We start from the raw sequence: 15,835 nt of genomic DNA, 5'->3' as shown, positions 1-15,835 counted from the left end.
GTGTCATGCTGTATTCCATTCTCTTCTGCCTGCTCACTGTTTTCCTCCCATTCTACTTTTTGGTCTCTGTTTTCCCAGCTTTATCTTTAGGTCATTCTTCACTAACTGGCAAGAGCAAGCCTCAATGAAGTCAGCCTAAACAGAAACCACTGCAGGCAGGTGGTCTTATCACTCCACAGCAGAAGTTACTTAGTTTGTACTCAAGGCATGTTTTCTGAACTGAATGTACTGAGGTTGGTTCTCTACAGAGCAGATCATGCCCTCTGGAACTGCAGTTATCCCACACTTTGGGAAACTCTGCTTTCTATTGTTACAGAACACCCTAAATAGTCTCTGCTTTTCATCCCTCTCATTCCATTCCAGTACTCATTCTCCAGTATTTCAGAAGTTACTTTTCTGTCCACTTCCAACCTGTCTTCCACCACTGTTCAATCCTTCCTCCTGTTCAAAGCTCCTTACCACAGACTATCTGGTCTTTTATCTCTTCTGCCTGCTTAGCATTCTCCTTGTTACTACCTCACTTCTAAGCCGCCTTCTTTCCGATAGCAATGTTTTACTTCCAATACAACACATTAAGCTGCTGCTTCCCATGTTCAGTTCGCCACAGGGGGTTATCAGGGAAACTCCTACGTTACAGGAGTGCAATCTGGGATCCCTGATGTTCCTTTGAATTTGGCTCTCCTGGTATCCAAATTGCAGTGTAATTTAGAGCATTAATGTCTTTCAGGTGTTGCATTTTGGATATTTTAAGATTGAAAAGTAAGGCCATCACCTTGGCTAGCATTGCAGATTTGCTTCACTTAACTAATTAAATGGACAACCACTTACAGAATGGTTTTGTTTTCATGTTTTTAAACTCCAAGCATGTTTTCCTATGCTTACTATTTTAACAGCTTCCATTTCATAAACCACCATTTTTATGCTCAGTAGCCATTAGAGCATCACTTTTCAGTCGAACAATTTTTTTTTTAAAAAGGAACATATCAGAGAAACAAACAAAAAAAAAATCGTGTTTTGCTTGAAGTTTGTCAAACCACATGAAATTACAACATAACTGAGAGAAGGAATTCAGTGCTAACTGCCCTTCTATCTGAACATCTAAAACGTGATGTTCCTTGAGTGTGCTTAATCCACAAGCCACAGTCCTGAGGGCACTCTGGAGCCTAACCATGCTTCTCTTCCCCTTCTATACTATATTAACATAATTTCTAAAAGTAGAAACTTTGTTTTAAAACAATCACTTACGCTAACATTTGAGGTTTTGGGGAGCTTTCACACCAGGAAACAGATGCAGCTGAGCTGTAGGATGTACCGCCTGGCTGTTGTGTAATTGCATCAGATTTATTCCTTGAAGAACAGATAACATTGCAAGGAGAGTCTCTCAGAGAAGAAGGAAAAGCCAGACAGCCAGGAGTGCAGACAGGAGGCACAGTCATTCCATCTCGCAGATGCCCACTATCAATCCTTTCAGATCTCAGGGCTCTCTCTTCTGCTGAGCCATGATCCTGGTATGCACTGGAAGCTCCATCTAATATACTATAGTCTGCTTCTTCGTAATACCCATTTTCAATCATTTCTTGATCCTCCTCTTCTTCCTCATCTTGCTGGGAAGAGCAAATTACTTGTTTTTCATATGTTTCCTTTTGAGGGCTAACAGGATTGCTGTTGTCCATAGGCCAAATATCTGAAATATCTGTACTGCTTCGAGAGCCAAAATAGTTTTCAACAAGCCCTTGCTTTACCATGTCAGTACTACTAGTTGGAGAAGGATTATCTGTACCAGTTTCACTTTTAGCTACTGACAGTTCGTCAGTTGTCTCCTTTAGTTCTAAAGGCTCGTTATGTTTTCCTTCGTTTTTTTTTTCAACCTCATACACTGCATTTACAGATGAAGGACCTGAAACAACAGATGGCTCACCCATGCAAGTAATTGCCAAATGCAATTTAACCGTTTCTTCTGTAGTGTTAAGATGCTTTTCAATGTCCTGAGAGTCCTTGCAGGTTGTGCCAAGATCTGCCTGTGGGCTGTAACTTTTCACATCAGTAGACGTATCCTCATCTGAAACAACTAAGTGTAAAAGATCTTTTGTTCCTGAGAGCAAGGAATGTATAGACAGGGGTTTGTTATCCAAGTGCCCTGAAAATACAACACACTGTTGCTGCAAATTGGTGTTTGCTTTTTTGCCGTCATCGCATTTTGGCAAGTCAATTGCTCCAAGATCCAATACTGTTTTACTGTCACTTAGCTTAAATTCAGGTACAATCGATATCTTTGAATTCTCATCAGGTGACAGCTCATCATCATCTGAAGGCAGAGAATTTATGGATGTCAGGGATGACTGTATTTCACTTACAGCACTGGTACTCTCAGTGCAATGGCTTTCTATTGCGTTTTTTAAAGCAGAGTCTGGTTTTAGTAACAGCTGAGGAAATACTCTCTCACCATTGTATGCACCTTGCCCTTGAACATTTTCAAAAACCTGATCAGGGTTGGGGTGAGTTGCAAAAGAACTTGGTTCACTTTCTACACCTGAATCTGAAAACCTAGAAGAGGCATACGTCACACTAACATCTGGTAATTTAGTCATGTCTCCACTTGCAGAAAGTTGACTTTCTTTTGTAGAAAGAGTAGGCTGGTTACTTTTAATTTTTGTCAAGACGTCACTGGTATGTTGGAAGTTTCTTTCGTGGACATCTTCCTTTTCAAGCGCTGGTTCCTGTTCTCCTGAATTCAATTTATTTCCAGATTCCGAAGACTGAATGTTGGGTGTCTGCAAATTCTCTCCTTGCATGCCATCTTGTGGAAACTCAGCCCATGATCCAATGTGAACAGTTACCTTCTCCCCTTCATAGGGATTCTTATTACTTGGTTTGACCTCAATTGTCCTGACTCCTGAGGAAGCTGGTTGACCTCCATGACAACCTTCAAGTGTACCTCTGGGTTGTAGACCACTATCTGTTCGTATAGTTCCAGAATCTGCCTGTGAGATAGTAAGTCTACCAAAAATAGCCACATTTTCACAGTGCACAGGGCTACCTGGACCTGGTTGGATACCTTCAATCCTGGCAGTCTTTTCCTCAGTTCCAGACGGCAAAAAAAGAAGTTCTCTTTGACTTACTTGCCTGGTGCAGGTCTTTGTATCACAAGGCAATCCACCTAATGCAGGGTCCAGCCCTTCGTTAGCATTGTATGAAGGCCTGCCTTCTGAGCTTCTAGAGGCATCTTCCAGTGCTGCACTTTTCAAACATTTGTAGCCTACTAAGACCACAGAGTCCTTAGAGTTCTGTTTCACAACTTTCTTTGTGTTTTCAGGTTTCATTGTTTTCATGAGCTTAGTAACCTTAACTTTGGATTTATTTGCATCTTCATTCTTCCCTTTCAAAGTTTTTGTTAGCGTCTTTTCACTTTCTGAATGCCAAAGGTTGGAGGCACCTGCAGGTCTTATTTTCAGTTCCGGGCTAGTAAAACCAGCTACAAAACCTTCTTCAGCTTCAAATTTATCCAGTTTATTGGACTCTGACCTTGGAAGACTCTGAACTACCAACCAGGGTACATCCAGATCTTTCACCAAATAAAGCAAGGGGAAAAAAACAAGAAAAGGATTGTTTACAACAAGATTATGCAGGTAACTGAAGCTAAAATATAAATACTAGTAATTATAGAACTTTACACATCCTCAAAATTCAAACTAAAGAAATATTTCCTAACTAATAAATGTACTCCTTTAAAACCAGCAAGATATGTAAAGAAATATACTCAGGCATAATTTTTGCTCATTTCTTCAAAAAGAAAAGAAAACTGCACTGTGAGGTGTGTTTACCTTCAGTAATTGAATCTAAGTATCGATCTTCAAAGATTATAGGCAAGGAGTTCATATCTCCATCTAGCTCACTGCATTCAATAGGGAGGGGTGGAAAAGAACTGCAGAAGGAAGTGTTTTTGATAGCTGCACACATCTGTAGATGACTTTGAGCACTGAAAAAAAGGAGGTAGTCCTACATGAAAAAAATGGAACTATTGATTTTTACATTAACAGAAATTAGCAGTAGTTTAATTCACTTTAGTAGAAGCTTTTCTACTAATTGGTTATTTAATAGCTTTAATAGTTATTTAATAACTTCTTATATAATTTTCATTTAAAAACTTCAAATCTGTATTTAGAACCTACGTTTCTCTTGAACTTGTTATGTGTTTTTGCAAGACAGTACTGCTACACAACATACACTACAGAATGATAGTACTACATGTTGCATACTGTGCACTTCAAAAGGCAATTACTCACTGTAGTTCTTGATAGGCAAGGGCAGCTTGCCTAGGATGCTCAAGACAAAAGAATGCTTCTGCAAATCTGCGCACCTGCAAGATCCAAATAAAGTTAGAGCTTATTTTATACTACATACAATTTTTGAAAAACCACCAGCGTTCCTATACAACAATGTTATTATCTTGTATGTATTACATAGACAGTTACTTTTTAAAAGTCTGAGTTGGGGGGAAGAGGATACCATAGACAAGACTAGTGACTGAAATGAGAATTTTAATTTGTGCACTGGATGACTGAGGGGAATTAGATTCAACTGCCTGCTGAAACTTGATTGCCCAGAAATTGATCATCCAAATCAGGCTCACCTGGAACAGTAACACACAAATATATTAAAAAGACATTTCAGTGAGAAGAAAGGAAATGACTGTTTGATGGACACTTCTAAATGTGCTTGAGGATTACCTTCAGAAGTAGAAACCCAATAGATATTCTGCAGTCTCAAAATACAGAGAAGTATGTATTTCAAACTTTCCATGAATACTCTCTAGCCCACAGTAAACTATTATGCAAAAAAAATCTTTTGTTTGTAAAGATTTTGGTTGTAAATGACAAAGACAATACCAAAATATATGCTAATTACAGGCACTGTATTCAGGACTTGATTGTATGCCTGAAGTCAATAAGCCATACAATACTAAAATGGTATTTGATAACATAGGGGAGCATATGTTTTATCATCAAATACATAGTGTGGAAATAGAGTCTGAATTATACAGCAATTTACTACAAATAAAAACATAATCAATGTGTCAAAAAATGCAGTATTTAGAAACCCCAAAGTTAAGGTTTTACAAGATGAGATTTCTCACATTTCTAATACTATATAAAAATATTAATTCAATCTATATGCATTGTTAGAACTTTTATTTTTGCAACGGCCCAACTACCTGCGACAAAAAAAAAAGCAATTCAATGCAGTATGACACTATCTTGTTTTTGTAACAAAACATACAAAAAAGAGAATCTGCTGTTGCCAACTGCTTGTTGCCAACTGCTTGTGCATTAACTTGGGCATAAACGACAATTTGTTTATATCAATTAAAACAAAATTTCTATTGCACTTAGAGAACCACATATGTATCTAGTCTACTTAATCCATCATTTATTTACCAAGCACTTCTGGGCCCCCTACTGCTTTATTTTCTCAATATACTCTGGATCTTCCTCTTAAGGTATCAAATTTCCTAAACAGACCGTGAGAGTTTGCATTGTCTCTGGTGGAGCATCAGACCTAGTTCAGTTCCCCCAGCTCTCTCACTTCACTCAGAGCTGCAGCCAGCATCTGTGTCCATCCTGAGCACAGACAAGATACTAGGAAAATCCCGTGCATTAACTGCCAAACATCAGACTTTAAGGACCACATTAACTTCTATTTGGAGACAAGCACTTGCAGGGGAGTTAGTTTTCTTTTCTGATACACTGCCCAGTACTTTCAGAGAATACCATTTGGATGAAGTTTTATGTTCTGTAGCTTCTACTTTTTCTTCTTTTTTTCTTTTATTAAAAGAAAAACTGGAAAAAAAATTGCTCCAAGGTGCTTAAGAAAAGAAACCATCCACAAACCACAAACATTAAACCCCCAATCTCTAACCTGCACTAGAAGCTGAAGGAAATTAATCTCAGTGATAACATCAGCTGTTAATAGTCATGGAAAATGTTTTGAAGTAGAAAGAAAACACTAAACTCGATACTTTCTTGTAAATGTAACTTCCACTCTCAACAGCGACCAGACACCCACACGAAAGATGTATCTGCTTTCCTTCAGAAATTCTGTTAGTTTACGCATGCAAGTGTAGGATCAGAATCAGTGTTCCTAAGTACTCCTCTGTGTTTTCCCAGCTGGCTTTCCTAAACAGACATCTACCTTGCAAATATATAATTTTGTCAGACCTAATCCCCAACCTTTCCCCTAAAAAGGAAGACTGTTACACAATACACTTAGAGACAACAATTTCACAGGTTGAAAACTAGATTTTAGAACAACTGGTCATGAAGAATGGACTGGTTATTGTTCAAAACTAAGCAATTTAAAAATGAATTAAAGATCCTAATCAATCAGGTAACAGGAAATAAAACAGTAACCGGAATATTGCCCAGTTAGTAGATTGTCTGTGGTTCAACTCAAGAAAAAAGCATAAAGCTGTTTCCCAGCAGGCAAGCAAGGTGGTTTTGACTTTAGATGCAAGCAATTACTTTACCACATAAAGTAACTGGAGTTATATGGAGACCAGATCTTTAGAATTCTGCCACACTCTCAAACAGAAGAAAAAGAAGGCTTGCTTTTGTTTGCAATAAATCCCATTCATAATTGTTTAAGTAATTCCAGTACTTTTGAAGCAAATCTGATTACCAGCTCCAGACAGCTCTTAGCAGAATAGCAACAGTATAAAACTAGTTGAAAGCAAGCTCCAAAAAGCCCACACAAATCAACGTTAAGGAGAGAAAAAAAACAAACCAACAGTAGTTTCTTATGTTTAATCACTGCTTAACTTATGGAAGGACCAAGGCATTTGCTAGGATGCTGTCAAACAGGCTCTGCAGAACCAGAACAACTACCAGCTGGTGCTGGTGACTCAGGCGCTATGCACTCGGGTCGACTCCACAATGACTTTGCAGGAGGAAATTGTATCTGCTACTCCTAGTCCCTACAGACTTCGCAAAATTATGGGGGTTTATGGTAATGTAAACAGAAGAGGAGGAAAAATCAGAGAGAAAAACTGCTGAGGAATATATATTGAGTCCCTGCACATTTATGAGCAGCAGTCTGAGATCTTAATTCTCAGTTTTCATTGTTTCAGGACTAATCAAACTGAAGGAAATAATTTTGAAAGAGCACACGTTGTGACCTGCCAGAAGATGTCACTATGGAACAAACATGTGAACTAAACAGTGGGAACAGTGAACAGTGGGAAAATCTTTTGTAATATAAAGTAACATACTCTAAGCAGTTTTTTCAATAAAACACAGTTGTAAACCTTATCAGAGTGATAATGTAGTTGATGGATGTTCTAATATACCTAAAGTGTTCCTGATTTTTCAATGTAGCACTTAATATTCAAAGTATTTTAAAATATTTAAGTATTTAATTACTCAAGTAAGTAAAATTATTAAAATAATAATTTTAAATACTTAGAATCTATTTTTTCATTATAACCTTATTTTCTAACAACACTTCAACAGAAATACCTGTTTTATAAGCAAAAGTGTGAAAGTAATTTGACCAAATACAGATGACAGGCATTTCTAGGCTGTATTTTAATACAAGTCTCTCAAACAATCAGATGAATGATTCCCTGGAAGGGTTCATTCATCTTAGATTAATACTACATTTCCTGTGGCATGTATAGTCTGTAAATATTGGAAGATGAAAAAGTAAAATTAAAAGAGATTTAGCACCCAGTATAGAATACATCAGAGTATCAATTTCCAAAGTAAAAGGGATTATTTAGAAGGAATATTTATATTTTGTATAGTACAAAAATCTTATTCCAGAAAGGACATTCTCTCAAGAGGGGAATTAGTAGGTCATCTCTCAAATCTCAACTAAATTCATTAACCAGAAAGCCTGCATCATTTGACATATGCAGATAATGTCTCTAGTGAAACATGATCATTGCACATTTCCCAGAAGTAGTTTACACAAACCCTCAGAATATAAATTCTCAACAGATTTTTAATACAAATTATAAACTACTATACTAAGCACTGCAAAACAGGATCCAAAATCAACTACCAAACATGTTCTTAAAAATGTCCAGGCTCAGATTTACCATGTCTTTTTAATTTAAAAGTTTACTGAATTTATGGTTTGCTGGCTGCCACTCTACTGCCATGTGGGAAGCCCAGTGGAGCCACATCTTTTTACATATATTTTTAATTACATATATTTGCAAAGTATTCGCACAAGCTCTTCACATCTTGGAGTACAGAAAACAAGTGTCACATCTGTAAATTAGTGCTTGTAAAATTAAGTAACAACACATTCCTGGTTCTCTGTATGTTGGCTAAGGTAGAATTTGCTTCTCAATGCCTTATTATTTGAATTTTAGAGTCAGCCTGCTTGCTCTTCACTATCAAGCTCTAAATAAAAAGCTACGTTTAAGATTACCCATGTCCTGCGTCTCTTTTTCAGTCTTTGACGTTTGGGTAGATAATGCAGTATCCAGTAACTGCAGAACTCAATAAGAAATAGCAATTAGCCACTTCTTTAAAAAAATAAAATAAGCTCAACTTTTTCAGTTATACCAAGTGTCATCTGAGGTCATCTTAGAAGGCTCCTAAGTTTTAGAGACTCCGTGTTCCTCACTAGCAAGCTATACTGACCACTATGTAAGACTCTTCATCCCCACACCACTAGGCTGCAGCTGTGGATTCATACCTCCAGGTAAGAGTATTTCTACACCTTTTATTACAGAATAATTTGTTTTTTCCTTATTGAAAAAAAGAAAAAATTAAATATGATATAGTGCTTTAAATGAAATTGTTTATGCATAGTGACAGGTAACAAAATAAGTGGGGTTAACAGCAACTGGCAAGGGAAAAAATGCAGTCGTGAAATCAAATGATACTTTAAAAAAAAAAAAAGAGAAAGGGAACTCCTATTCAAATTTTGTGAAAACTGGAAAGCATCACAGACAAAGTTTTAATATGCAGAATATCTCAATTCACACAGTATAATTAACTACTTTGATTTATATTCCCTAAAGTAACTGCAGAGAGAATGTAACCTAGAGAGAATGACTTACAGAGATTTTAAAACAACCCATATTTAAGAAGCTAAATACATAATAATTAGCAGTATCTTTTTTTAAAAAAAAAAGTTGGAGCGGTGAAAGTATTAATACTTTTTTTTGTTTTATTAAACACTAACATACCAGCAGTTGAATGCAAGTGCAGGTTAAGTGAAACAGTATTCTCATTTCATACCATCCGCTAGTTAACTTGAAGGATTCCAGAATTTATATAAAAAGCACAGAAAGGTAGTAAGATTCATAGATAGCCAGTAAAATGCTTGCACTTTCTTATGCCTTGCACGTCTAACAAATAAGCCCTGTGCTCTTTCTGAAAGGTTCCATTTATTCTCCAGAATAGGCCATTTCCACAACTATGATTCCCTCATTAAACAATGTGATTTATCAAGTCTGTACATAAGACCACAGTCCAAGTATCCCTCATAATCAGTTTCCCCTCCAGAACCAAAACAGAAAGGGTTTTCATGCAAGTGACAGAAATGCTAGTGAGACAAATCAAATCTCTGAGAAATAAAGCCTTAAAATAGGCTTTGTTTTGGATTGTGACCACTGCAAAGCACTGATAAGGTGTATTCTCATATACCAGACCTTCTAACAAGCTCTCTGCAACTGGCTGGACAAGAAGTGCCTCCAGATAATCTCCTAAAATGACCTACTCTATAATGTGTGTGAGACAAATACACAGATTGTGATGTCAGACAGTAAAGATGCCAGGCCAGCTGAAGATCAAGCTGTGCAACGAGTAGGGGTGATGGGTGTCATTATTTATTTGGTTTAGGTTTAATGAATCTTACTCTCTGAAAACCTTACAATGTTCGGTTTCTTCAAATCCATGGTCACAAAAGATGGGAAGGAAATACCTATTTATTAGAAAGTGAGGGTAATGCTTTAGTTCATATTTGAAAATATTTCACTATGGGAACCTGCACTGCTGTGGTTTTTGTATGTAGAAAACCCGCAGCAACTGTATATACACGTATACAGGTCAACCGTGTGTGTAGGTACTCACTATATATATTTTTACACATATGCACACATACTTACATGCCAGATCAGTTCTGATACATCTGTTCTTTTTTTAAAATCCCACTTAAGAGACTTTTCAAAGCTTATGAATGTTACAAATTTGCACTTCAGAAGGAAAGTACATTTTATTTTATGTTGTAAGCAGGCAGCCTAAATGTAGTAGGGAAGTAAAATGCAGGGTGGGCACTAGGCATGGCTCCTGCATAAAAATACATCATTCTGCACAAATACATCTTATTCCACAGACTGCAATTTGCCTTCTGAACTGCATTTCTTATTCAAAAGATCAATGAATTAGCTGGTTCGTAAACATAAATAATGTATTTTATGTATTATATCCCAAGAATAAACTCTAACAACATGATACACAAGCCAACAAATGCAACACAACAGCTCCCTTTATGATTCCAACTAACCTTCTCAAATAAAACTAGAAAAATTAGAACCTGGAGTCTCATTTTGAGACACATTTCCATAACAGTGTGTCCTAGTAAGAGTATGAACATGCCAGAGTTTCTAAAGCCAAGTCAATACTTACTCTTAATGTGTGATGCTCTTGTGCGAGCAATGCTGTGACCTCCTCTTGTAAGGTAATGACCTCCAGAAATTGCCCCCAGAGAGCCATTAGAAGTGAGCAAAGCTGAGCAAGATTCATATTTATAAGTTCTGCCAGTTCATCAGGGTTTTCCATTTTCTGAAGTCAGGAAAACACATTTACATGATTAACAGATGAGACCAGAATGCACAGACAAGAATAAAAAAACCCCGTACTTTGTCTTAGTGAGAATTTTAATTTAAAAAGGAACTTCCAAATGAGTCTAAGTATCAGAATTGAATTCACTTATGTTACAACACTAACAAATTATTTTACATTCCTTTAAATATTATCGAGTTGTCTTTTAGAATTAAATTAATTGACCTTAAATTAAAGCAACAATTCCATTTATGGCAACCGTAACTGAGTTGCAACTGTTGTATTTTCTAACATGCAAAAATATAGTGTGCCTGAAAGGAATTAGAATTAGGAAACAGAAAAACGATACTCGGCATGTTAGTCCAAACTTGATACAATCGTAAAAATTTAATAAAGACATCTCCATTTCAGAATGGCCACAACTTACAATAACATTTATATGACGCTATATATCTACATACACTTTATACATAATCAGGAAGCAGTGTTACACTATAGGCTTCCTAGAAGCAGATCACACAAAGACAAATTCAGTGCAAAACAAGTTTTTCTTTCTTAACAATGTGCTGTAATCCTGTGATATAGTGCCACACAAGTTAATTGTAGACTGCTAAGCTTAAGTGCCCTGCCCATTTCACAAAAATGTAGTTTTTCAGAAACTAACTGCAGGCAGATATGGCACTGAGGCAAAAGGTTTAAGAAGTAAAGACCCAACTTCAGCAATGTTAAAGAGCAATTAGAAAAAAAGAACTGCGAATACTGAAACACCAACTTAGCAGGTGAGCATGGAAATAAGAGGAGGAAGAACTTTTGATGAGAACTGCACAAAAGAACAAAAAGGAGAAAAAAGAAAAAATATAAACATACTTTTGCAAGCTAAGGGAGAAACTAAAGAATTCACAGAAGCTATGTAAATGTAGAAAAACTTTTAATATATAAAGTAAGATTATTAGCTGCCCATAGAGAGCTGTGCTGCCTCTGTCTCCAGTTACACAAATAATACGCTTTTAAAGCCAGTATTCTACTTCCTTGCAGTTATACTACTTCTACAGTAATGAAAGGTAAACCTACTGCTCTGCAAAAGCTGGGCAGACAGTCCACTCAGCAGCAAAGCACAGCAATCTTTCAAAAAAGTTTTAAAACCTGTGTTTTAAACTTTGCTGTTACAATGAAATTAGCTACTCAGCTGGGGCTAGTTCTGGCTAAGGAGAGAATTGGCAAGACAAATTAAGTAATTGGAAGTAGACAGTATTTCTTTGAGAATGCACAGAAAGGCAGCATCAGGACAAGACCTTTGAGATGAAGGGATGACTTGGAGAATCTGCTTTGGTACAATGTACTACTACTGCTTGATCTTCTAACATTGTTAGGTGATACCATCAAAACCAAAGAATTCAAATTATAAATGCAGTAATTCACAAGTAATCCACCTTTCTATAATCTTCAGTTTCATGACATACAAAAGTTACCACGGCTACTACTGACATGCCGAGCCACCAGATCAACAGTTAAGTTTTGGAATCAGCTGAGCAATTTCTCTTTGAACGAGGAAGAGTTGAAGTGTTGGCAAAAAAGATACAGGATGTTATCACTGAAACAAACAGTTTATTCCCAAGCAGCATATGAAATCAGCACTCTACTTTTATAGTTATTTCACTTATTTAATACATGAAAAAAATGTACCTTTACTTCTTCACACAATTCTGTAAGACGAACTTCTACATCTATGTTTTCTGAAAGATGAGAGGACATATCCATGAAAAATGTACTTTCCAGGTTGCAAAGTAAAAGCAATTATCTCACAAAACAATTTTAAAACATTAAATGGAAAGAACCCATCAAATAAAACTTGAAGCCATATTAAGTGCCACAATCAACTTTAAGTAAATTATGAACTCCCATTAAAATAATTTCTTACTAATTTCTGGGACTGAGGACAGAACATGATTAATAAAAAAAAAAGGTTTGCAATTGAGTATTGTGATCACTTAATATGATAATTTGTCAAGTACACCCATCTTCCATTCAAAATTATACTGGAAAATACTTTAATTTAGATGATACAGTTTGCAGACTGTCCATTGAGAGCTGCTCAGTTTTTCAGCAGCAATGTCACCATTCACATACAAGGTAATACACTTCCTCTTCTACCTCAGACTTTCCAGAGATACCTTAATTCAATACCATTTTTCTACAGGTGTATATTTACCTGATTTGCAAGCTACATGAATATAAATACAATTCTTTAATTGTCTGAGGAATTATGTTTTAGTCAAATAAAACTGTTCTTTAATTGATCCTTCTCTCAATAGCTCAATGTTAAGAGCAAATCAATCTTCCATGGTACTGCAGCTTAAACTGGATCTAAACCTTGAATGACTTATTTATAAAGAAAACTGATTTATTCCTTCATGTAAGATGTTTTTCGTTGTTAATCATTCCTATTCTACTCAAGGAAATCTGATCAATTAAAGAATAATTTAGTACTATGTTTTGATTTCCTTCTACATCTGAGGTACCAGTAACAGGGGAACAATTTATAAACCCTAAAATTGTCTGTAATAAATATTAAAATTTAAATTCATTTTTGAAACACAATATTAAGGAAAAAACCCCACCATGTTTCTTGAAAGCATACACCAACAAAACATGCCTTGAAAGCCACAATAATAAATTTAGGATATGGATAATTAACATAAGTTTACAGAACGGCAACAGTGTATTTAGTTAACTTGTCTTTGAATAATACTACCTAGATTTGGTAAGTATATATTGATTTTCAACTAACTGCATCCATTACACTTAGGTTTAAACTTAATGCCAAACAAATTAACTCACACAAAAGTTCTGAGAAAATATGCAAATTGCAGAAATGCACGAAGCTCTCAGAAACAAGTTTAGAAAATGTTTTTTGAAGAAACTACAGACATCTATATTAGCTAAACAGTACTTGATAATAATTATTCTGAAAATATATGAAAACAGTTTAAGATATGATACTACTTTTGGGACACTACTGGTTATTTATCTTGTTTGTCACACTGCAATTGAGAATAGGCTTTGAACAACATCTAAAACTCTGCAGTCTAAAATCATTACGGAAAATCCCAAACTACAATGTTATAAATAAAAAAAACCACAACCAAAACTAGAGTGGAAACAATACAAGACAAAAAAATTAAATATTAACACTCTACAGCAGTAATGTTCACCCAGCAAACATCTGATGGAATTTTGCTGGCCCTGCTAAAAATAGTTTTGTTCTCTTTTTAGAAAAAAAACAAAATGCAACTATAGAGAATTAAGCTAGTGACTGAACTGCCATTTTATTCTTTTCCCATCACAAACTTCCTTGTGCTTAAACAGCACTGTCGTCCTTTGTCCAGCATCAGGCCAACAATGACACTCTCCAAAGGGAGAGCTGGCCATTTAGATGTGGACAAATGCACTTTAAGCTTTGAGAATGTCTTATGTAGTGTTTGGAGGAATCAAGCCTTGAGATACCAGAAGTAACCTGAAAGATTTCTCAGTTAGTCTTAAATTATCTAAAAAATTGAGTCTGTGATGAATTAAATGGAAAGTATAATTTTTAGCTACTTTATTTAAATGGTGACAACTGACTGAACTCTTCAATCATTTTTGTTTAGTAAAACAGAACAACACTAAACCAAAAGTAATAATTTCTTGGTTTATTATCTATATTCAGTCTAAAAATAAGTAGCTCAATTCTGTAGACTTCGTCAGAGTTTAACAGACATTCACTATGGCTGAATGGTGAAATAGTGTTCCTGTTTACAAAAGAATATAATATTTTATATTATTAATAAAAATATAATATCTTGTGTTATTAATAAAAATCTGAGGGGTTATATCACCTGCTTTGAAAACATACCTAGGTAGGCGTCTCTCTGGGTTCGTGGATATTTTCTTCTGAGAAGGCGTTCATAAAGGACCTGCATGCTGGCCTTGGCTAGTTATAGGGATTGCACACACATGACTAGTTACTACACTCCTTTTTTCATCTCTGATTTGTTATTTGCCTTAAAGTTAGTAAAAAAGCTTATTGCTAGCCTAGCAATTAGTGCAGTTAGATCAGTACATGAAAGCATATCATTTTAGTGTAGTTTCTAGATTAGATATCACTCGTGATATACATTATGCTAGCATTTTTTATTTCCTGAAACCAATAATACTTAAATGCTCAATTACAGTTATTGAGTCTAACAGTTGTCTGCACATGCTTCTACAAAATCACTGCCTTGTGTTAAAATTATATGACAGAGCAATAGCAAATCAAACAGAAGAAACAAAATTTAAAAGACAGTAATTTAATTTAAAACAAAATGTGATGATTCTGGGATTTAAACAGGACTTGAGATTCTCTTCTGCAATGCCTATTTAATCTTCACACATAAAACCTCCTCTATAAAACAGTTCATTTACTTTAAAAAGTAAAAATAAATGCAAATGACAATTGTGTACTTTGTGACGTCCAGAGAGCTTCAATTTCTTTATAGACATCACAGAAACACAGCTTTTTTTTTTTTACTGCTGATGGATTTAAAAAAAAGTGGTGTTAATGGTAGGCATTAGTTATTTTTCATGAGCAAAAGGTAAGTAATAGTAGCATAATTAATATTTACATTATTAGTCCTTTTTGTTACATCAATTGTTCCAATCAATGTATATACAAAATAACTGAAATAAATGAAAAAAAAAGGATTTACAAATAAGAAAACAAAGTAATTCTAGCAGAGACTTAATAAATAACAAAATAAAACCCAGCGGAAACAAACTGTCAGCAGAATATGTGCAACGAATGTTAAATGTAAGTACTAATTTTCTCTTCACGTATTTATTTTGAGCATTTCTGTTCAAGCTTGCATTCCTAAAGGTAAGCTAAATTACCCACAGAAATGACAAAAGGTCTGACTCAAGTTCTACTGAAGCTTATGAAAATGGTTTTTGGTGACTTCAGTGAGGTTTGAAAGATACAACCCAACTATGCAACTCAACGGCCGGCTTTTTTCTATTACATT

The 15,835-nt window shown here is 35.5% G+C and overlaps 1 protein-coding gene across 3 annotated transcripts in view; it reads right to left on the bottom strand.

Moving 5' to 3' along the window:
* FAM135A (family with sequence similarity 135 member A) overlaps positions 1 to 15,835 on the bottom strand; it is a 95,009-nt gene that overhangs the window by 26,776 nt on the left and 52,398 nt on the right. For all 3 annotated transcript variants that reach the window (XR_012834439.1, XM_075747430.1, XM_075747432.1), the window contains 6 exons: positions 14,689 to 14,766; positions 12,480 to 12,529; positions 10,641 to 10,796; positions 4,284 to 4,357; positions 3,822 to 3,976; positions 1,246 to 3,562 (listed from right to left, as the gene is read on the bottom strand). Coding sequence is in view for 2 of the 3 variants with exons in the window: in XM_075747430.1 (XP_075603545.1) it covers positions 1,246 to 3,562; positions 3,822 to 3,976; positions 4,284 to 4,357; positions 10,641 to 10,796; positions 12,480 to 12,529; positions 14,689 to 14,766 (2,830 nt within the window). In the remaining variant the exon portion in view is untranslated. The remainder of the gene's footprint in view (positions 1 to 1,245; positions 3,563 to 3,821; positions 3,977 to 4,283; positions 4,358 to 10,640; positions 10,797 to 12,479; positions 12,530 to 14,688; positions 14,767 to 15,835) is intronic.

The sequence above is a fragment of the Balearica regulorum genome, chromosome 3 (assembly GCF_011004875.1).
Source record: "Balearica regulorum gibbericeps isolate bBalReg1 chromosome 3, bBalReg1.pri, whole genome shotgun sequence".
Taxonomy (NCBI): Eukaryota; Metazoa; Chordata; class Aves; order Gruiformes; family Gruidae; genus Balearica; species Balearica regulorum.
This window is presented reverse-complemented; position numbering and strand designations above follow the sequence as displayed.